Source organism: Nakaseomyces bracarensis, assembly GCF_045282275.1.
Source record: "Nakaseomyces bracarensis strain CBM3 chromosome Unknown Scaff10_0, whole genome shotgun sequence".
Classification (NCBI taxonomy): Eukaryota; Fungi; Ascomycota; class Saccharomycetes; order Saccharomycetales; family Saccharomycetaceae; genus Nakaseomyces; species Nakaseomyces bracarensis.
Window position 1 is genome coordinate 616,625 of NW_027263956.1, and position 23,272 is coordinate 639,896.

General features: G+C 36.3%; 10 protein-coding genes across 10 annotated transcripts; 7 read left to right on the forward strand and 3 right to left on the reverse strand.

Annotated features, from left to right (window-relative positions):
* Nucleotides 1-351: 351 nt before the first annotated feature.
* On the forward strand, nt 352-1,455 carry MRX4 (Mrx4p; the record flags this gene model as incomplete). Its single annotated transcript, XM_071053053.1, has 1 exon — nt 352-1,455. The coding sequence occupies one exon, from the start codon at nt 352-354 to the stop codon at nt 1,453-1,455; it is 1,104 nt and encodes a 367-aa protein (XP_070911303.1).
* A 189-nt stretch (nt 1,456-1,644) lies between these two features.
* Nucleotides 1,645-4,014, reverse strand: AMD1 (AMP deaminase; the record flags this gene model as incomplete). Its single annotated transcript, XM_071053054.1, has 1 exon — nt 1,645-4,014. The coding sequence occupies one exon, from the start codon at nt 4,012-4,014 to the stop codon at nt 1,645-1,647; it is 2,370 nt and encodes a 789-aa protein (XP_070911304.1).
* Nucleotides 4,015-5,099: 1,085 nt separating this feature from the next.
* SRC1 (Src1p) lies at nt 5,100-7,834 on the forward strand (the record flags this gene model as incomplete). The annotated part of the gene is made up of 2 exons (XM_071053055.1): nt 5,100-7,133; nt 7,259-7,834. 2 exons carry the CDS (start codon nt 5,100-5,102, stop codon nt 7,832-7,834), a joined length of 2,610 nt encoding a protein of 869 aa, XP_070911305.1.
* Nucleotides 7,835-8,016: 182 nt separating this feature from the next.
* On the reverse strand, nt 8,017-9,516 carry RAD52 (recombinase RAD52; the record flags this gene model as incomplete). Its single annotated transcript, XM_071053056.1, has 1 exon — nt 8,017-9,516. One exon carries the CDS (start codon nt 9,514-9,516, stop codon nt 8,017-8,019), a length of 1,500 nt encoding a protein of 499 aa, XP_070911306.1.
* An 862-nt stretch (nt 9,517-10,378) lies between these two features.
* On the forward strand, nt 10,379-12,208 carry NDC1 (Ndc1p; the record flags this gene model as incomplete). The annotated part of the gene is made up of 1 exon (XM_071053057.1): nt 10,379-12,208. One exon carries the CDS (start codon nt 10,379-10,381, stop codon nt 12,206-12,208), a length of 1,830 nt encoding a protein of 609 aa, XP_070911307.1.
* A 162-nt stretch (nt 12,209-12,370) lies between these two features.
* NHX1 (bifunctional K:H/Na:H antiporter NHX1) lies at nt 12,371-14,260 on the reverse strand (the record flags this gene model as incomplete). Its single annotated transcript, XM_071053058.1, has 1 exon — nt 12,371-14,260. The coding sequence occupies one exon, from the start codon at nt 14,258-14,260 to the stop codon at nt 12,371-12,373; it is 1,890 nt and encodes a 629-aa protein (XP_070911308.1).
* Nucleotides 14,261-15,065: 805 nt separating this feature from the next.
* Nucleotides 15,066-15,539, forward strand: RCF1 (respiratory supercomplex assembly factor RCF1; the record flags this gene model as incomplete). Its single annotated transcript, XM_071053059.1, has 1 exon — nt 15,066-15,539. One exon carries the CDS (start codon nt 15,066-15,068, stop codon nt 15,537-15,539), a length of 474 nt encoding a protein of 157 aa, XP_070911309.1.
* A 431-nt stretch (nt 15,540-15,970) lies between these two features.
* On the forward strand, nt 15,971-19,036 carry USA1 (Usa1p; the record flags this gene model as incomplete). The annotated part of the gene is made up of 1 exon (XM_071053060.1): nt 15,971-19,036. One exon carries the CDS (start codon nt 15,971-15,973, stop codon nt 19,034-19,036), a length of 3,066 nt encoding a protein of 1,021 aa, XP_070911310.1.
* Nucleotides 19,037-19,934: 898 nt separating this feature from the next.
* On the forward strand, nt 19,935-20,525 carry TSA1 (thioredoxin peroxidase TSA1; the record flags this gene model as incomplete). Its single annotated transcript, XM_071053061.1, has 1 exon — nt 19,935-20,525. One exon carries the CDS (start codon nt 19,935-19,937, stop codon nt 20,523-20,525), a length of 591 nt encoding a protein of 196 aa, XP_070911311.1.
* Nucleotides 20,526-21,922: 1,397 nt separating this feature from the next.
* YOX1 (Yox1p) lies at nt 21,923-23,125 on the forward strand (the record flags this gene model as incomplete). Its single annotated transcript, XM_071053062.1, has 1 exon — nt 21,923-23,125. One exon carries the CDS (start codon nt 21,923-21,925, stop codon nt 23,123-23,125), a length of 1,203 nt encoding a protein of 400 aa, XP_070911312.1.
* Between the last annotated feature and the right edge of the window lie 147 nt (nt 23,126-23,272).

The window sequence follows — 23,272 nt, forward strand, 5'->3', positions numbered from 1 at the left end:
AAATAAAAAATATAAGAAGATTAATGTTATTTCCCATCAATCTTTCTTTTCTGTAAATTAGGCATTCACACAAACATAATAAAATATCATTTATACTTAAACAAAAAAGTACTCTTATAGCTATTTATAGTATTGCTTTGCATCGACTTTGACATTTAATTGTTTTATAGGTTTTTGTCATTTTATCCAACAGGCATGTCCTATAAGCCAAAATTGAAAAATAATCCCTTTTTGGTGCACTAAATTAGAACAATGGATGAGCAATAACTGACAGGGGATAAGTGCAATTGTTACGTAGAATTGCTTCTTACTGTCATTAAAGACTTCATTACTGAATTAACAGATCAATAAATGTTTAGTGGGCTATATCTGAAAGTGGTACGACATCCGATTCCGTATGCTAGACAAATCCACAATACAATAGCATCTTTTGGCCAGACATCCAAGAGCTCAATTCCTACTGTTAAGAGTATTAAGAATACTGTTTTGAATGATAAAAATTCGCAAATAGATAAGGACTCAATTACTTATGCGGTGCTGAAGGATATCTGCCATACTAAGGGATATAAAAATGTTGATATTGTAAATGCAACTAGAAATGTCAAGTTGTTACTATTGCAGAAACGATTGTCTGACAATGATATAATGAAGAGTCTGGAGAAATTTAGTAGCTCTACGGTCATATCGAACATTAAGATGCCTGCTAAGGGATCCAAAAACAACACTTCTAAACCAATTGTTAAGATTCATCCGGATAAATCAAAGACACCGTCCTCCTTAGTGAATAAAGTACATATAAAAGATGGAAATGGTAAGACTGATATCATCAATAAACTGAAGGAAGAGGCTAGAAAATCAGAGGACATCGATTTACAATCACTGCAACAATATCTGAATTTAGTCGAAAAGAGAGAAGAGCAACAACGCAAAATGAAGAAGATAGAGAAGAGGATGTATAATTGGAAGGATGTAGATGAACAATTTGATCTTACTGCTGGTCAATTGCTGTTCTCCAAGGAAGATAAAGTAACCGCCAAATCAAACATTAAGGTACGCAGATTCATGAGTCGGTTCAATCCTATCCTTGACATTTTGCTTCGATCCAAAAAAAGATATAGACCGGTTTTAATTGTCGATCTTGAAAGTAAAGAACATGACCATAAACTATTAGGTAAGAACTTTAATTTGTTTGACGTTAATCACAGCGATATATATGGGATAATTAATTCAAGCAAAGTAAATCCAGAGGAAGTATTGGCAGTAATTACAAAATCGGAAGAAGAAGGGTTCAAACTAATGGGAAATATATATAACCAGGAAAATAAACTTGTATTTCAGGGAAAGAATAATAGTGAAGCTTCATTTTCGTTTTCCCCTCTTAAACTGGGAATATTATCTCTTCTATTAGGGTCACCCCTCATTTACTTATATATAATTAATAATTCCGTTGACTGAGAAGTGGATTATTATCTAGTTTAGAGAACTGTAACTATTTATTCCATAAATCTGTAAATAAACCATAATGCATTCCATTTGATAGTTACACTCATAAATTAAAATAGTATTTTATTCGTTAATTAGTACATATTATTTTAATTTGTAATAATGTTAAGTTGTTGAATATCAAAGATTATTTAGTTAGTTCTAGTTTGCTTGGTCTGCTTCATCTTTCTTGAAGTTAGCAAAGTGGTTAACTAATTCAAGTTCAGTAGAGAGAGTATCATATCTGTAGTTAATTCTGATATTTGGCACATTAGTTTTACCAACATCATTACCTTCTACACCTGCTTTTAGGTAATCTTTACCAATCCAATGCCTCTTAATCTGGGCTTCCCAACCACTTTGTAGAACTGAGTTACGTGCAAGTTCACACATATCGACATTCGATAATTTATAAATTTGAGCTGCAACTGAATATTCTTCGATCAATGGTTCTCTGGTGTAAGAAAATTGCAAAGGATCATCAGTAGATAACGAGACGTTTAAACCTCTCTTGAAGTAACGAGGGAAAGGATTCTTATCGTAGGTCAAGAACAAAGCATTGTTAGATAAAGGCGACATGGCGATACCAACTTGATCCAAATAGTACAAGTATTGGACAAATGGAACCTTTCTCAATAAGATACCATGTGAAATACTTTGAGAAAGCAAGTATGCTGATACCAAATGCTCAGGATCACCAGCTTCACCACAATGAGGACGCAATACTAGGGTATTAAATCCTCTCTTTGCTCTCCATTGGTTCAATGCAGCAAGACTGGAGTATTGATAGTACAAATAGTATGAATAAGGTGGGTTTTGTGGAGAATCCCACAATGATGGTTTTGGATACTTTCTGTGGAAACGACGATCAACCTTCGATTCATCATCAACAGAGTCAAAACCTATAACTCTTTGTAAAAAGACATGTAGCTTTGGATGCGATTGTGGATTTTTTGTTACTTCGAATAGTGGCTGGAAGATATTTGTGCAAATATCTTGGAAACTCTTGACTGTATCAGTTTTCTTATAGATATCATACAAACGAGGAATTTGAACTAGCCAACGGACATTATGGGAAATGACCTTGTTATCAATAACCCATGCTGCCAACTTATCCCATTCGTCTATGGATCTACCATAAACAGAGATTCTATATTCACAGTTCTGGTATTTTGAGTTCTCCAAATCAGATAGGACTTGCTTTGTGATTTCTGCAAGGTAAGAACCATTGATATAATTATTGGTCTTCAGGAAGATTTCTCTCAAACGAGATTCACCAATAGGGTTATATTTCAAGTTGAACTTATCAAATCTATGGAAAGTGTCCTTATGGGCGTGCATATCCAAGGTATCGATGGACAGATCATACCCAGACAAGTTCAGAGAACGGAATACTTCATCGAGGGTCAAAACTTTACCATCTCTGAAAATAACTTTCTCATCTTTACAGTGTCTCAACTTGTACTTGATAAAACGTAACAAATGCTTTTGGTTCATACATGCTGAGTGGTGAACGTGAGTGTCCACCTTTCTGACATTGTAAAAATCTCTATGTGGGTTTCTCTTAGAGACACTAGTCTCTTGGTATTCATTTAACAAGTAATATAAATTCCAACGGGCTTCCAAATATTGAAGTCTTCTGAAGGCGAACGATTTTGCAGGCCCATCTGAAGAAATACCCACCATTCTCTCCAAATCCAAGTAGTAATCACGCAAGCTGGGGATATCAGCAATAACAGCACTCTTATCACCTGGTTTATGGACAGTAAACGAGTCGTCATCATTGGTGCCAAAATCCCAATCGGGGTCTTCACCTGGAATTTTACACTTGCTGAAGTCAAAAACCTTTGAATCTGGCTCATTGACGACTGCGACCACAGTCTTGGTCTCGGCGTTGTACGAGGGTTTGGGTGGAGGTGGAGTGATATTCCAACTCTCGCTGTTCTTCGGGTTCTGCTCCTCGTATTGCACAGACAAAGTCTGGTACTTACGTCTCAGGTCTCTACATTCCTGTACCTTACTGTATAGATCAATCAATTCAGGGGAAGGATCCTCCAAGATCTGCTGCGTGACATCCTCCGACAACATACCCATCTTGTACAATGGTGCTTTCCCAGTCTCCGTCTCAGCAGGAGAGTCCTCCGTGATGTTGTTAACAATCTCCGCTTTACTCAATGGCGCCTCAGGCAAAGAATGCCTGGCATTAGAAGACAGCGTACGTGGTTTCCCATTCTCATTCCCATTCCCACCAGCACTAGCACTACTCAACCCCATATGGTTAGGCTGCGGTAAAAACCCCGAATGGCTCAAATCCTCATTCTCAACAGCAACTTGCTTAGAACTATTCTCAAACAATTGTCTCCCCTCATGATACGAGAAGTTAGCTTTGCTACTGTCAGGAACATTACTTGGATTCCGAGATAGAGCATTATCCTCGCCAACACTTAGACCATCCTTATCCTTAGCATCATCCATAAACATTGTACTCCTACCATCGTTCGATGGCGTAGCCTCTAACGTCAAATCAGCCATTTGCAGTGTTTTTAAGTTTATTGGCTTTCCTTCCTCAAGTGTTATATCAAGATCAAGAGTGAGATAGAGAGATAGTACAGTTTAAGCTATTTTCTATATATAAGATTATAGATTATAGAAGTTAACTATTACAAAAAAAATAGAAAATAAAAAATTTAATATTTCCTAATCTTCCGAAACTTTAACCGCACAACAAACCCCGTGGGGGGGAGTTTTTCCCAATTGGACACAGAAATCAACGTACCGCCAATTACTTTTCCCTCCTTCTCTCCTTCCCCCTTCTCTTTTCTTTCTTTCTTTTTTGCCTTTTCTACGTTATTTTACTGGGAGAACTCGTCTCTCTCCCTTCACCTTCTTCTATCTTATCTGCACCACACAGAAACCAACGCAGAGAGAGAGTTTTCTCCCCCCTCTATCTCTCTTTCATCATCGCCTCTGGCCCCCCTTAAAAAAAAATCAAAACAAGAATTGAATAGATAATTCACTTTTACCCGGATTTAACTGTTACACTTTGACATAGCACGTGGTTTCGTATACAAATATTATAGTGAAGTCACGTGGGTATACCCACGTGACTTAGTATTCTGTGATTGGTTTAGGGTTTTTATATATTTTAGTTTTTGTTAATTGTCCTGATATGGAGAATTAGGACAAATGTTTAGGGTTATTTTTGTCACAATTTTCTGAAAAAAATAATTTTTTTTTTTTTCACAAGCATTGATTCAATACAAATAATTTTATTTGTTTATAGATCATTCCTAATTAGGAAATTGCAAAACACAAAAAAAGAAATCAATAAATTTGTTATAATACTTTAGAGTAAAGAAAAAAAAATTTTTTAAGGGTCTTTTCATTGCTATAGGTATTGTAGATCATCTCAACAAAAATAAAAAAAATAATAATAACTACCAAAAAATAATAAAAAAAAACCAAAACAGAAAATTAACTTATATCTCAACTAAGACTATATATATGGTTTATTAATTTACACATTTTTCTTTTGATAAAAGTTTGCGTTTTCTTGAATATTTATTCTTTTCCAAAGTAAATCAGAAAAAAAAACACGAACAAAATAAAAATTAATAATGAGTCCCAATATATTAGCTCCTGGGTTTAAACCAGAGAGTTTGACAGTTGCTAAGTTAAGACGTCTCTTGACGGAATATGATGTAGAGTATCCTGCACATGCTAAGAAAGCTGAGCTTGCAAAATTATTCAAGAAGAAGATCAAACCGATGATCCCAGAATTGAGAAAACAACAAATGAACGTGAGGGCTAGCACTGACGGTATCTCTAGAATCACCAAGAAACACAAAAAGGATAAGAATAAGAATAAGAAGGAATCCCAAGAAGAAACTGCAGAAAAGGAAAATAGTAAAGAATCGGAATCGATTTTGATAGATGACGATAATGATGATGATGAGGAAGAAGTGACTTCTACTGTAGAGACTAATAATGATACGCAAGATGAAGGTTCTTCAGAAGAAATAAGGGAAGAGGCAGAAGAAACGCCAGAAGAGGAAACGCCAGAAGAAACGCAAGCAGAAACTCAAGATGATGAGAGTAACGAAAGCAGTGACTCTGAAAAAGACCAAAAATTGGCCAATATCTCAAAAGAAAACTCTTTCCAAAGTGCCAGATACAAGAGAAAAGCAGACACTGAAACTGAGGAACTTGAGAAGAGTGACAAAAATGAGGAATCTGCCTCAACTGAAAAGCCTATTCTTGACTTCTCTTATAAAAAACTTAAGGGTACCGAACTAGATCATTTGAAATCTATCAAAGTTGGTGGGAAAATGGCTGATCTCCTACAGTCAGCTATCAAGGATATGGAAGAAGAGGAGAAATCTCAATCCTCAAGCTCATCAGTTTCAGAGAACATAGAAATCTCCTCAGATTCGGATTCTGATAAAATTGAGGACATTATTGTTAATGTTTCCAATACCCCAGAAGATGAGTCTTTTGAACAAGATATTGCTGTGTCCCAGGAATATAGTGATACTAAGAGTGAAAGTGCCATGGATCAAGACGGGGACATTGAGGTTACAGATTATAATGAAAAGGAAAATAATCTTATGGAACAAATTAATGATATCGAGAAACCAGATAATAGTATTGATATCGAAGCTCTAACTAATGGTACAGCTCATATCTCTCCTTTAGACCTCAATAACAATGAGAAACTACTAAATCAGATATCTGGTGTTGCTGTAGAGCATAAAGAAACAGAAGAGACTCCTCTAACGCATATCGATGAGCAGAGAACACCAATTCCAAGTGATAGCGATATCCCTAATGCGGCGTTCACTGGAAAACTAACATCTGAAAATAGTTTCCTATTTGATGATAACCTAGAGGATAACCACGACGTTGAACTAAAAGAAGAAAAACCTCAACTACAGGATGAAAAAAGGGATGTGATTGAAATTCTAGATGATGATTTGAATGCTACAGATGTTGAAGAAGAGCTAACTTCTCAGGAAAGAAATCTCTCCGAGACCACCGAAGAACAAAAACCAAGGTTGATTTATACTCTGGTTACATACCTTTTCAAAGTGATATTATGTACATTAATTTTTGCTATTGGGATGATAATTCTGAACTTTGGTTTGTGGTATAGAGAGCAACGTGTCCTTGTTGGCTATTGTGGTCAAGAGATAAATGCAAGATCAACTCACTTTGAAAGGATAAATCTACCACACAGAGATGAAGTGGAAGCCTTCTTGGAACCATATAAACCACAATGTCTAGACTGCCCTGAACATGGTCTGTGCTATAAGCATATGGAATTAAAGTGTAAACCTGGATACAGGCTTGAGGAATCTCTTTTGTCATTTCACGGATTATTGCCAGTAAGCAGCTATTGTGTAAAGGATGACAGGAGGGAAAAAATGGTAAAAGAAGTGGTGTCGAAGACATTAGAGATTCTAAGAATTAAAAATGCTCAAGTTTCTTGTGGTGACTCTAATGATGACATTAAAAGCGGATTGAGTGAAGAAGTTATTCGCGAAGTATTTAGCGATGCAAAAGCAGGTTGGATTTCAGATGAAGAGTTCAAGGAAATTTGGGCACAAGTCCTGAAAGAACTTGAAAAAGAACCAGAAATGATTATTAGGCAAGTGAGTATTTGAAATTAATTATTTTTACAAATTTTTCTCAAAGAATATTATTACTAACATTCAATATTATTTTTTTTTATCAAATATTATCGGAGTATTGATTTTGAAAAAATGAATTATTACAGCTATCAACCAATAGATATAGAGAAGGAAACAATTCAGAAGATAAAAATAACTCCAATGACAATAAAGGACAGAAGAGATATCTTTCAAAAGGGGGAGCAGACGAAAGCCTCTTTCTTCGCTCAACATCCAAGAAGTATTTGAGCATGAAATGCCATTTCGAAAAGGAAGTATATCAAACGTATAAGAAATTCAGATACCCAATCTGGAGTTTTTTGACCTTAGTAATAGCTATTCAAAATTTGAAGTATCGTATCCAGTCGTACTTCAAAAGGAAGGAGGAGACTAATGTGATATCAAAAAAAGTTGTCGATCTACTGAAGGATAAAAAAATTTCTGATAGCGATGTTAATTATGTGAGTACTGTTCAATTAAGAGATTTAATACTAGACCAACGAATGCCTGTAAAAGAAAAGAATATAGTATGGGATAGTATAAATAAAAAGTTGGAAAGAAATACTAATATTAAAATTTCTCTTCAGGAGGTCCATGGTGATATTATGAAATGTTTAGAATGGATAGGACCATGTGGTACCGAAGAGAAATCTAATGAAAAAGAAGCAAAACAATCGCCATAAACACAATAAAACTTTTGTACTTATATATTTGTAGTATATATAGCCACGTTTTAATATTTTAATTAATGATGATATTCAATTACCTTAAATTTCTTCTCAAGGAATTAAAATGAAGATTATAATGCATAATAAAATGTTGCGGATTTCTTTTTAGCTATTTTAAGTTGTAAAGCAATTATCTCTTAAGCTTGATCTTGAAGTTTCTTGGTAGGAAAGTTGTGTATTTTTGGACGACCAACTTCTCTTCTACTTGATTTTATTGTATTTGTAAGCAATGTTGATGAGCTGTTAGGATGGACAACTGATACGGGTGGAGCAAATGCTGGACTCTTTTGACTGCCTACTTGGGAATTTAGTTGAGTAGATTGCGCGGACTTTGTGTTGTTTTCTTGAGTCTTTTCGTTACTATCAGTTTGCTGAGAGGTATTATTATAGTTACTGGATTCATTTATTTTATCATTATCAGTTGTTTTATCAGATTGTCTGTCCTCTTCTATGTTTTCATTCAAAATAGTCTTTCTTTCAGTGGTGTTCACATTTACCTCTTCTTCCGTATTTTCTGTAGCAAGTTGTTTTCCTTTAGCAGCGAATTTAGAGTAAATCGATTCTCTTGACACGTTCGAAAGCCCTTTTTCTTTTAAGACACTGACAGGGATATGTTTAGAACTGTTTTGATCGATAGTTAATTTTACAGACTGTGTTTTGTACTGTGGATCGAAAATCTCATTTTCTGGTATGTTATTGGGATTTCGATACATATCTGCGGCACGAGCGGTAACAAACGTTGCATTTCCTGGATCATCCCTTATATTAGGTTCAACATTGCGCTCTTCACCAGTAGGATCCGACGGTATGTTTTTACTCATCAATCCAATATTTATCAATTCTTCATCTTGGAAATCATCACTGAACATAAATGAATCATCTAGAAGATCTTCATTCTCAGATTTTGTTGCTGTTCTTTCAGAAGGTCGCGAATTTTCATTTCTTTTGGATTTTAGACTATCATTGGTGGTTTCGGTATTTTTTTTAGTTGCATTTACATCTGGATGTACACTTTTTTGAGGTGCTTGTTGCTTGTATGTCGTAGCATTCGTTGATATTTTCTGTTTCTTTAAGCTTGGGCCATTTTCTGTATCCAAAGTGGCTGCTCTGGAATTTTCACTTATCTCATCAGATGGCCTGAAAAGATTGCCTTCATCAAAATCAGGAGGGTCAAATTTAATTTTATCTATCCTAGAGAGGAAATCCTTATCATAAAGGCAATTTCCTAGAGCATTACCAAACCCTCTAAGGGATCTTTTCAGTGCATCAGTCACAGCAGATTTCTTGGCCCTTTCAAATGCAGCTGCCTTCCTTCTCTCATTTTCTACCGCACCATAACCAATGTCTTCCCTATAAGTTCCATCAGCCAAGGACACCCTAACAATAGCTGTACATCCGACGTTGAATTTGCCTTGCCTCTCATCGAGAAAGTCTACTATGATATTTTTCACTTCAGTGGACCAGCCATTGTAGCCAAATATCTGATTCGCTAGATTAATAGCTCTCCAACCTTCAATATACGCTACTCTACTACTGCCAAACCCTATACGTTTCGAAATGTACTCCGGTCCTAACTTCTTGTCAAGCTTCTGTTGAATATCTTCATGCTTAAATAATGACGGTTTCTCCTCTTCCATTTCTCTTCATATAAGTCAATTCCTGTACTTTAAAATTTCTGGAATTTCCTTTTTATCAAATACAGGGAGATATAGCAAGGGTATTCCTTCTTTAAAAAGCTGAACAGATCAAGTTTATCGGGAAACTGTATTAAGGTATGATGAAATTATAATATCAAAATTCGCAAATACCCTGTCAGCGTGCAAACAAATTAAAAAATAGTCGGCGTTGATATACAAAAAACGTAATCTAGCTCTTTTAGACTATGCTCTGAAAGTCTCAGCGCGTTAGTTGATCCAATTAATAGAGATGATCTCCCACTTTCTACCCACAAACAGGTTACCACACAACCCAAGGCTTGATCACATGCTTCACTACGTTATACGTTACTAAACCCACATGACAGTATCGTATAACTGTATATATATCACATGAACCTACGTACAAGAGTATTTTTATTTTTGATATTTTCAATTATTTTTTTTAAAGCTTTCCCTTCTTTCAATGTCCAAATTTTTTTGGTAATATTAGCTATATCATATTTTATCAGTATTGAATGGATATTGTTTGATCACCAATTGACATTTAGTGACCGATTATTTTGTTATTTCATTACTGTATTTTTTAATACTATAACACATTAATTTTCTTTTTTTACATTGGATCTTCTTGTTAGTTATTTGGTGTCTATTTTTCTATTTAATTTGAGATCAACAATAAGGTTTATTTGGATTGTGATCTTATTCTCAATATAAGGAAAAAGTCGTTCTGTGAATACTACTAAATAAAAGGTTGAAATTTTTTTAATAGCAAACAATAATTCAATAAAAGGGCGTGAAATTATATCACATAGATTAACATAATATAACATAACAAAAAAAAATGTCAGAGGAACCTGCACCAATAAATTCACGATACAGTTATCATACCATTTTTGGAGATATATGCAAAACGAGGTTTAACCATCTAGTGACGAGGTTATTTATGACCTCGTCAGTAATAGAACTACTGATTTTTTCCATAATAACAAAGGGCAACAGGTCTATGGTAGAACTATTTTTCCTATTTTTCCCCAAACTAGTGATTCTTAACTTAGTATCACTATCGATCATAGTGGTAAGGAAGAATTACATGCATGTTCAATCATTGGGATATTCGAATGATATCACTTACGTGTTGGGACAAATAATATCTTCAAAGACAGTTGTATATTTGGTAACATATATTTTATCCAGTTTCTTATTGAACCTAACCATTGGTGACTGGTTTTTAGATGAAAGTAGTGTTTTCACATCATACAGGTTCTTGATTTGGTTTTTGATCCCTGTGTTTTATTCTACTCAACATGTACTATTTGATAGAGATAGGATTTTGTTCACCTTTGATACTCAATTTCAATTCCCTCAGGAATATATTCTAACAGGTATTCCTAATATGTTGGCTAGAAGTGGGATACTTTCTTCTGCAATTGTAATATTACATCCATTTATCCTAGGTCCACTATTCTCTACATGGTTCATTGGCTTGCGTGCCATGGTTAAGTTTTTCATGATTTCATTCATAACATTCATGAACTTCGAATTTATAAACTTAGGGTTTGACTCACACATGACCATAGGTTGTTTACACAAGGGGAAGCCAATTTCTTCTCTATCCTCTACACCTATTGAAACTCTAATCGATGGATTGCGTTCCAAGAAACCATTTACAAAGTTAACCGCATTCCAGGAACTAGCTTATCGCGCCACTTCCCTAAATGCATCTCTGAGAGCTCCAATCTATAATTCTCGTTATAGAAACCAAGCTCTCTGGAATTATATATTAAGGGACTGTATAGAAGTGATAGAAGAGTCGAATACAAACGTAATGAAATTTTTGGAGTCATTAGAAAACAACAATACGAAAAGCATTAAGAAAAGCAAGGATAATTTACAAACGAACAAGAAATATGACAATACATTGGATGCTGAACTATTCGGTAATGACATAAGTACAACTAATATCTCCAATGATCACAGATACAATGACTTCGATGTTACTAGAAGAATATCTCTAAAAAAGGCTAATATATTAATTGGTGATAAAAACTCCAAAAATAAGGCACAAGGAAATATACCGAACTATTTTTCAAATAATAACCATAAATATGATGGTTCTATCATAACCCATGTTCCATCAGTAGTTCGTTTCATGAAGGATGTTATCATATATGTACGTCAAAAAATAAACTCGGTCTTCTTCCCGTCAGCAACAGTCAATAATACTCAAACGAAGACATTTGCATCTCTGTTTGATATATTTTTGCTATCGAAAAAAAGGCAAGCTGATAGACTAGTTCCTTTAGCAGCAAGCCATGGTTCTGCAATTATAGCATTGATGGGTATATTAATAAGGGCATATACTGAAGACCCTAAAGGCTCAGTGGTAGCTTCTGTTGGTGAGGTTTTGAAACACTTAGAAAGATCTGTTGGTACACTAGGAAAGTTTGCCGATTGGGATCCTAAGAACCCCTGGATCAAAGCTTTGAATATTAAAAATACAGATGAAACTCCCTGCGATGCAATCTCTGTGCTCAATAGCTTATCAATTAGTGCATTCTTAGAAATTGTTCTAAAATACAATGTCTTGTTGAATGACGTATATCTAGATGATAATGTTGTAAAATTGAGTAAATGGGTTTTAGATATGTGTAATTCCGATGACCAACAATAATTACTTTGTAACCCTTTATAGATAAGAATATAATAAAAAGTGCATTGTTTATAAAAATTGTATTTTTGCTAGAACAACTCCTAGCTGAAATAATGATGGAAGTGGGGAAAAAAAATAATTATCTCATTAATATTTATTAATATATTCCATAAGTCTATATAATCACAAACCTGGTGAGTTCATAGCACTATTGTCATTACTTGCTTTATGTGCCTCTGGCGTGGCTGTACTATCTAAGAATACTGGTTTCAAAACTTGCTCATCGAAATTTTGGAACCATTGAGAATCTGTTGTCAGTATACCTCCGATGGTATCTTTCAAGTTGGCTCTATCAAATGATAATCTATTCTGGTTTGATGATGTAGGTTCTTGTAAACGATCAGGTGTAGCGCTTGCTGTCATATCTTCATCGTTATCAAAATCAAAAGTGGTCCTTTGCTCAGGATTTGGTAGATCTGCATACGGTCTTAACAGGCGTCTTGCGCTATCGCTATATTCTTCAGGAGCTGACTCGAATGGATCTTCTCCAACATTTTCGATATCAAACTCATCATCGTCAGGATCAGTTTCTTCAACACAGCCTGTTCTGATATTCATGACTTCCAACATACCTGCAGTGGTACCACCAAATATCACGACTGTTAACACAACCACAACCAGAACAGTGGCCAGCAAAGTGAATTTGAACTCTCCTTGTAAACCCATTGCCAATGCTACACCAACTGCTCCTCTTAAACCTGCCCAGAATGTCATAACTTGGTAATTGTATGGAATTTCGTCGGAAACTGCGACACTATCGCCTACTGATGGCCTTAATGTACGTAACGTACGGACACGGTATATCCAATTAACGAAGTTTGATAATGGGAAAACTGCACACCATCTTGCAACACAAATCGAGATTGCGGTAACAATGATAAGTAAAGGTTTGTAAACCAATTCTACCTCAGTAAACAACGCTAATCCTAAGTAAATGAATATGAAATTCTCAGAAAGTCTAGCAAGCAGCTGGAAGATGTATTTAACTGTAACCTGTGATCTTCTAGACATATTATAGTATGCGTAATGCTTTAGAGTGATACCACAAAACAATAGGGAGACAATACCTGACATATGACACCCATTTGAAAAGAAATATGACTCGTAAGCAATTAATAGGATCAAGCAGCTTTCTATCTGTGGATATCTCCTAATGTGTGTATGTTTCAATATCAAAGCAACCAACATACCTATCAACACACCTATCAGCAGTGAGACGGAGAAGGTCATGAGGAATAATCCGGCACCAGCAAATAATGAACTGAATTGAGCTGGTTGACCATGAAATTTCTGACAGGTCTCAAACATAACGATAGAAATGGCGTCATTTAATAGGGATTCTCCAAAGATAATGGTGTACAGTTTGGGGTCTACCTTGTAAGCATTGAAGATGGAAAGAATAGTGACTGGGTCAGTGGCTGATAGAGTAGCTCCCACAGAAAGTGCGTCTAGAAAGGATATATTGACACTCTCCAGTCCCAGGGATGTCCACAGGTATAAAATTGTCCCCAGAACTATTGAGGATATAAGTGTGCCCGGTATGGCAAAAGTTAGTATCGAAACGATATTACTGAAGAAATTGACCTGGTTTAGCTCGTATCCCGAGTTCAGAATAATAGGCGGCAGCAGAACGTTGAAGAAGTACGATGAATTGAATGTGACTGTGTCCTGGATGTAATGTCCTGGGGTCATCCTTATAATCAGCCCTACCACCATACCGTAGAAGATCGAGAGCACGGTCTCGTGGACAGCTCTGATCCGTCTCTGCGACAAGTAATAACTTGACCACAATGCAGAGATCAATAAGAAGAGCAGTATGAATAGAGCCCATGACGAGAACATCTCCTCCGTTACTGGGTTTACTTCCTCGGGGTCTCCTACCACTGGGTCCATTGTTGGTGGAGGCAATAATTCGTCGTCATCATCACCCAACCCTGTCACCACATTCGACTTTAAGGCATATGTAACCCCAAATTTCAAAACAATTGACGTTAATAACGGTATTACAGTCATGTTTTATGAATATTCTTTTTATACTCCCCACCTTTAAACAATCAGTGTTTTAATAATGTTTTAAATATGTATTGTTGATATATTGATGTGAATTAAATGATGTTGAAGCTAATATCTTGATATGTGTAAATACAATAATTATGCCACGTAGGTTTAATAGTCCTTTATCGTTACTACGTTCTCGCTCCCTCTCTCTCTCTCTCGCTCTCTGGTCTGGGGCGTATCCTCTCTACGTAAGCCTCTCTCACAAGCTTCCCTCTCTCTCTCTATGCGTATGTATTGCTATGAGCCCAGTAACAGTCTCAAACCTATCGCGAGGAGGAGGAGGAGGAGAAGATCTCAATACAATAATAGCAAGAACATGAGAACAATAAGAAACAATCAAGTAAATCTACAGAAACAGAACGCAAATACTTCAATACTAATAAATAAGAACATTTGACGTAAATATCCCGGTTCGAAGTACCAAGAATATTTTGGTCAGTGTTTGTAGAGATCCACACCTCAATTGTAGTTATCAAATATCTTGTTGGGGGTGGGTGTCTGTATGTATTGTAGGGTCTATATATAACATACCCTTGTTTGACCTTCTATTAGCAGCATGATGATTTGTTTAAAAATCATTACCCGGAATATTGAAATTGAAGGGGGAAAGAACAATGGGAAGGGGAAAGAGAGAAGAGAGCGACACTCTGGGAGTAAATAAATATTTAGTCATTGGACTATAGCTGTATATATCTTCATGTTAGTTTGAGAAGTAAGAGCAGTAATTGCGATAATAAAGAAGAAGTAGAAAAAAAAAAAAATGTCTAGGTTACCTTCTAGTTTTGATGTTGAGGATGCGGATGTGGAGGAGATGACGTTTCCGCAGAAGATTGCGTTCCATTGTAAGCAGCAGCCATTGGTGCCAATTGGTGCGCTATTAACGACAGGTGCTGTGGTGTTAGCTGCGCAGAATATGCGTATTGGTAATAGGAAGAAGACACAGTTCTATTTCAGGTGGAGAGTGGGTCTTCAGGCAGCTACGCTGGCTGCTCTTGTTGCGGGTTCTTTCATCTATGGTAAGGATAAGTACGATCAGAAGAAGAAGGAGGACCAGATGAAGGAGAAGGCTAAGCTCAGGGAACAGTTGTGGATCAAGGAATTAGAGAGAAGAGATAACGAGGCCCAAGAGCGTAAGAAAAAGGCCGAGTTGGCTAGAATGAAGACTAAGGAGAACGAGGCTGCTATCGCAAAGCTAGAACAAGAACTAAAAGAACTTGAATCCAAAACTAAATGATACACAACCGGCCATTCTCTTGTAATCATGTAAATAGAAACAAAAATGACCCTTTGAAAAAAATAGAAAGCACTAAAGTTGGAGGGGGTGGAGGGAGAAAGGATCACTAATAAACTACTCTAATACACAAAACAACACTAGATATATAATACAATATCAGTTTCAATATCAATTATGCTATGTATGATTAATACCATTTATAAGGACATTCTACATAGAAAACCCCGTAGAACGTAAGAAATGTGTCAAATAGGGAACCGGGTAACGGCTGTTTTGGAAGGGAAGCCGACAAAAAGCTGGAAAACTATAATTTGAAGCTAAGAAAGAAATAGGGAAGTCCTTGTATAATAAACTAGATCTCAGATATCTTAACAACGTATAGGTGTATATATGCTAAGATACCAGTCTAAGAGAAACAACAATCGATAAGGATGACGGAGTTTTTGGTTGGTAAGCCTTGGAAGTTGAGGCTTTACCGGCAAGGAGAGACCCCAGTGAATGTCAACGTGTTTCCGGAGACGGAAGTGGCGCGGGTGGTGCAATATGCGCACTATATATTTAAGATAGCGTCACCAGTGGATAATATCGATGTTAAGTATAAGAATATTCAGCTGCCGCTCTACAAGTCTATAAAGGAGGCAATCCGCACGTCTTCGTTTGCGAATGCCTCGCTTGATATTCCTTCCTTCATCAAGTTGGAAATTGTTGGTGAGACTGATAATTTGAATACAGGTGCAGGAGCTGCTGATGCTGATGAAGGTACTAATGGTGATGGTGATTCTGATGCACTACACTATGATCCTATGGTGTTTTCCAGGTATATGGATGTTGATTTACAGATTAACTCGTTGTCCGTTGATAAGATTGTTACCACCACTGTGAAGAAAATAGACGTTCGGGAGAATGGAGTGATACCTGGATTGGCGAAGGAGGCTGTGGACAAGCTGGTTGATTATGAGAAAATTGAGAATGATGGGAAGAATCTATGTGGCTTAAACGATACGCATACCACTAGTGACCTCATAGCATTTTTAATAAAAGGTAACCACATACCGTTTAAGTTTCTACATGATCTAGATCCACATTGTTATGATGACCTGTCAATGCTGGACCTGTTAGGAGTGGATCTCTTACCTACTGATGACACGACTATCACTATAATGTTTAACTGTGTGCATGAACAGAAACAACTGGAAAATACTGGTTCAAGTGAGGGGAATGAAGATATTACTGATGATTCTGATAAATTGGAATTTGTCTCAGACGCTGTTCTTTCTATAAAATTCATGAACTTTAACAGTGACACAACAGTTAAAGATGTGAAAAACTTCGTTTGTTCGGTATATACACATACTCTTCATTTGACCACTAATGATATCAAGTTAATCTATAAGGGTAGATTGATGGAAAATGATGCTTCTAAAGTTAGAGATAGCATAGAATACGGTTCTGCTCCAAACAAAATCTATAAGATACACGTTCAGATAAATCAAGAGTTCCATGAACCCTCGGGCCCTGGTTTTTGGAGCGAACTATTCTCAAATCCAAACCTGTTTGACTTCGTATCATCATCAACTAGACTTAACACGCCAGCTTTGACACCAACTCCAACAACAGATAACTTAAGAGCCATGGCGCTTCATAGAGCTCTAAGCAATTTACACTCTGTTACATCGCAAGATGGCAGCCATGCAGAACCTGGGTTAGAATTTTTCACTGAAAATGAGGAGAAGATCCAGCCCACTAGCGGAGAACTATACGTGAGATGTCTTGTTGGTGAAGAAGGAAAAGAGGTTTTTATTAATTCTAAAGAGCTTAGTAACAAAGAGGCAGTCCTTGAGATCAATGGCCAAGTCTTTGAACTCAGTGAATATGATTATGATTTTGATAACGATGATATGAATGTTCTAAACCTATCCAAAAACCTTATTGATAGATTACAGGATTCGTTAGGTATAGAAATTACAAGAAATATGTTTACTGTTGCCCCTGCTCCAACAAGTAGGTCCTCAACTCCTCGGTCTTTTTCGGCTAATTCTGAGCCTTCAGCTGAACCGACTCTCAATATCGACCAATTTACAAGGAGACATAGAAGAAGACGTGAAGCAAGATCTCGGACTGATCGTGATCCGAACCATAATACATTCCAAAGACAGGTGGTTAGATACTTTGGAAAATTCATTGCACTAGCCCTCCTAGTTTTTAGGACAATATATTTTGTTGGTTACAATGCATTAATTCCTATATTCATATTGTATGAGTTCAGTCCAATTGTACCTTCAAAATATAGTTATGTGGTAATTGTCTTATTAATAGCAAGGGCAATTTGGAACACTCATGAGATCTGGGTTATGTGGTCTGCTTACTTGCACCTAAATGAAGTTAACGAGGAGAAATTGATGGCTTTAGAGGAGCATGTAGATCACAGGAAGTTAACTAGACATTATTTCAATACGGTTGGTCAAAAGGAATGGAAACAATTGGAGAAATCGATAAAACGTATTATTGTTGAGCCACCTGAATTACAAGATATTCGTAATCAATTGTATGAGATCGCAGAAGTCATAAAACCTGATGAACAAGCCAACGACGCTAACAATGGTACTGAAGTAGTGAATGATAATCCTCAAGAACAACCAGAGCAGATAAATGAGCAGCCAGCTGTCATTCCTATCGAAGAACAATTGGGTTATCTGAAAGAGATATTTATACGTCTAGGAAATGAAGAAACAGAAAAGAGTGTTGAAATCTTGGAAAAGATGTATGTGCTATTAAATGCAACTATTGAACGATACAAGGTTAGAAGATCAAGACTGGTCAGAAATCCTCCATTAAAAAAAATGTGGGATGACTTCTTGATACTAATTTGGAAAGATGTTAAGTATGTAAACCCTTCACCAAATTTTTTGACTACGGTAACTGAGAAGATTGTAAGAATCACAGAATTTACTCAGAGACCTGAATTGTTCGATGGTGTTCTAGATAAAATTATACCAAATCCAGACATAGATAATGTCTTCATTGGATTTTTCAAGAACGTTCTACTATTCTTCCTCTTATTCTTCCCATTTGTTAAGGAAAAGACTCTTGAGATATTACAAAAGCGTGAAAGGGAAAGGTCTAAGAAAAGATCGACAGAAACAATTCCGGCACCCACCCAAGAAACCGGAGATACGGATGAGCCGGCCATTGACGAACTAAATACAAATACTGATACTTTATCAGAATCCTCGACTTTCCAAGATTGTTCGCAAACAAGTGAAGAAGCCAAAGAATCGGAAGAAGCCAGAGAGGTGCTAGATGGGAATGGGGAAATAAGGCACGGAAATACAGACGTAGAGGGAGATGAGGTAATAAAACAGGAAAATGAAGGAAATGATGTGCAAGAAGTTCAAGATGAGGCACCCGATGAGCAAATCGAGATCATTCCATCCTCATCGCCTATCGACGAGGATAACTCTGCAGAGGCCACAGGTTTGGCCGTACATTCTGAATAAAATATAGATATATAGTTAATGAATAACGAGAGAACCAATTTTACTTTTATTATGTTGTTTTTAATCACGTTTTGCAGTATAATCAGTATTATGGTTTAATGATGCTAACAAGTTGGGTGTCCTTTGTATATGAGATAATTTCTATTTACAGTAGGTCCCTTTTTTTTTTCTCTTCTGCCTTTGTACATTTCTCTAGACATTTTAACGGTGTTAATAAGTTTTCTTACTACTTTTTTTAGCCTGTTTTTTTTTTTTTTCTTTTTTTATCTAATCAAGCAAGAAGTGGGATTGGATATTGTTCTTAGTTTTGTCTTTATTTACTGCTTTCTTTTTCTTTTTTGTTGTTTATTCTGTTACCACTACTTCATAGAAAGTTCGGAGGTGCACATATTACATTATAATTTCCTTTTACTTTACGCAAATAGGATGGCAAATGAACTGCGATGTTTGTATTTTGCCCTCTCTCTTAATATTCTTACCAGAGAATGAAATAAAAATTGATAAAAAAAAAATACGCTATATCATTGAAGGTCAAGCAGTGAAGTAAAAAATGAGGTCTATACCTTCGAGGAAAGTCCCTTCCTAAAGCAAAGGGAGAATAGACCGGAGAGCCACAGAAAACATACTGAGAAATTGAATTACGACTAGTTTCTTTTTTTTTTCTTTCTGTTATCTCATAACCTCGAATTGGGAATTCTTTTTGATTCTATTTTCTTTGTTTAAACCCAAACCCTGTGGGGGCCAGAGGGAAAGGAAGATCATATATATATGAAGAAGGCCTTTTCACCTTTTTTTTTTTTTCATAGTTATTTATTTTGTGGAATTATATCATTTATTCATTTTTTCTTTCTTAAACCCACAACATCCTATATAACTACAATACTCATTATATAAAACAATGGTTGCTCAAGTTCAAAAGCCAGCTCCAGCTTTCAAGAAGACCGCCGTTATTGACGGTGTCTTCGACGAGGTCTCTTTGGAAAAATACAAGGGTAAGTACGTTGTCCTAGCCTTCGTTCCATTGGCTTTCACTTTCGTCTGCCCAACTGAGATCGTTGCCTTCTCCGATGCTGCTAAGAGATTCGAAGATCTAGGTGCCCAAGTCTTGTTCGCTTCCACCGACTCTGAGTACTCCTTGTTGGCCTGGACCAACGTTGCTCGTGCCGATGGTGGTTTGGGCCCTGTCGACATTCCATTGTTGGCCGACACCAACCACACCTTGTCCAGAGACTACGGTGTCTTGATCGAGGAAGAAGGTATCGCCCTAAGAGGTTTGTTCGTCATCGATCCAAAGGGTATCATTAGACACATCACCATCAACGACCTGCCAGTCGGTAGAAACGTGGAAGAGGCTCTAAGATTGGTCGAAGGTTTCCAATGGACTGACAAGAACGGTACTGTCTTGCCATGTAACTGGACTCCAGGTGCTGCTACTATCAAGCCAACTGTTGAAGACTCCAAGGAATACTTCAAGAGTGTCAACAAATAAGGTTCAAAGATAGAAAGGAAAAAAAAATAATAATGGGTGTGTGCGGAGAGAAGGTAAAAGAAATAAAAACAAATATCAAGAGCTCTTTTTCAGTTTAGGTTGTTTTTAACCTCATTTGATCTTATTATTTCTGTATCTATGTTTTGTTTTTGTTTGGTTTGGTTTTTTTTTTACTATTTCCCTTTATTTTATTTTTTATTTTAGTTTGATGTCTTTTGGCCTTATACAACTTATACTTCTGTATCTTGTTTATCAAATGTATAGAAATAAATATTGATAAAATTCTTAGCTGATTAATAAATAGTACGTCATTAATCTTGGAATATAGCCACTCCTCATTTCCAGAATCTTTCTACTATAAGTGTTTATAAAACAATTAACGTAGTAATAAATTATTTATAGGAACAGGGCCAGAGCCCAAAACGCGGGTGCTTCATAAACTTTCTAAATACTAATTATAATCTCATTAGTACTTGAATAATAATTATGCGATCATGTGAATTATTCGTCCTAGTGCATATAGTTCGCGTATCTACCCTCCTCCAATCTTCCCTTCCTCCTACGGCTACCCTTAAAGTTCCCCCCTATCAGGTTCTTATCTATTCGAGTAGATTAATACCAGATTACCTTTTATGGACATGCTGTTTTTCCATTTACCAGATTGGGTAATATGAATACCCAATGGAAAAAACTCGTTAAGGAGTATTTTATTCATTGTTGTTTTTTATTTTTCGCGGTTTACACCTCACCCCCCAGGAAATGCAGTAGACGTACAGTTTTTTTTTTTCCTTTTTTTTTTTTGTTTACTAAATATTGTCATAACTTTGTTTTTTCGTGTCTACCTTAAATAATATTCTATCATTCCTTTTACTACGTGGTTATTACACCATATTAAAATTCGTTCTTTTCCTCTGCGCGTGATGTGTAAAGTTTAAACACATCACGATGCTGAAAAGGTTAATACTATACGCTTACTATAGTTGAAGTTATTTAGGAGCTGCGAGAGAGAGTCGCGATTGAGTACTTGGAATTTAATATCGATTCCTAAAATGGGATTGTAAACAGGCTTATTAGATGGTGAATGTAAAAAGAGAACACCAATATGTTTATAGTTGTTTATGAACCAAAATAAAAATAAAAATAATAAAAAAAAAATTTGGTGTTCATATAATGAAGAAGTAATCAACAAAAGCCCTTTTTTCCCATTAATTTAATATATAATCAACTAGCATACTTCTAATATAAATAATTAAAAAATAAAAAAAAAGTAGTTTCTCTTTTTACTTAGCAAGTTGATTTTAGTAATTTTCATTTTAATTCAAAAACAGAAAAATAGTTTAAGATATTTCTAACACAACAAATAATCAATTCAAATATATAAAAAAAAAAATATTGCAATGCTCCCAGCTTTGAGTACACTTTTACATGAGGATAGGATCAAGTCTGAGTCCTCTCCTTTTCTAACCACGCTAAAGTCTAATTTCCATTGTGATGATCAAGGTATAATAAGACTGCCTCCACTATTGACTACATCTGCATTAAACGCTAACAGACCTCGTTCTGTGGAGAGCTGTGTCAGGTACACCGCTACTCCCGTACCAATTTCCACTGCGCCTTCCGCTCTCACCAGTTCTTACAGTTCTGACACATCTTCAAAACTGTTTAGTAACAACCCTTCCGAGTGCTCTACTGCTTCATCTACCCCAGTTGAGATGGTCGCTGAAATACCGGCTGCAAAGACCAAGAGTACTGCTCCACAGTACACCCCATCTACTCCTATGGTTTCCAAGACCACTAAGAAAGAGATGAGGGCCGCCGCTTCGAATGCTGCCAAGGCGAGAAAGTTGGATAATATCCTAACACCATTGTCCGCTGTCAAGGCTGCCATCAGCACACCTACAAGCGATGACAAGAAGAGGGCATTCGCGTTCATTACACATTCTCAAGAGACTTTCCCTACTAAGGAACCAAAGATTGACAATGCACCTCTGGCCCGTAGAAAGAGAAGGAGGACTTCCTCCCAAGAGCTAAATATCTTACAAGCGGAGTTTGAGAGATGTAGTACACCTGATAAGCAGACCAGAATGGCTCTTGCCGACCGTTGTCACATGACAGAGAAAGCTGTTCAAGTGTGGTTCCAGAACAAAAGACAATCTGTTAAGAGACACAAAGTGGTTGCTGAAACCAGAGGTACTAGCAATGGCTCTGTTAAGCCAACAATTACACCATTGGCATCCAGGACTTCTTCAGAACAAGAATACAACACTACAGTCAACTCCTCAGTTGATGACTCAGAAAACGTCCCACAATTGTCCCTTCCTCTTTCTACTTCTTCACCAAAGAGATCGAATTCTAATCCAACTGAATTCACTAAGGACAAGACACCAACTAAGAATTCTAAGAGAAGTCAGGCTCTAACCTTCCATTTGGACTCTAACAAGAAGACTCTAACTCCAGTTAAAACCTCTCCAAATAGCAGAGTTAACAGATTGATTAATGTCGATAACGAAAACTCGCCATCAAAAGAAAAACCAAAGCTAAGAATGAAGAAGGAAACGGGAGCTCCTTTGAGAGCCCTAAATCCTAATGTTAAACGTTAGTGTCACTTAGTTGAGTTTACACATTTTTTAATTGACTTTTTTTTTTGTTGGTTTTTCTTTTATTTATTTCTCAATTCCAGAATATTTTATTATGATGCCAAGGTTTAGTCATCAATTAAAATCATGATCATGAAAATTGTAATTTCC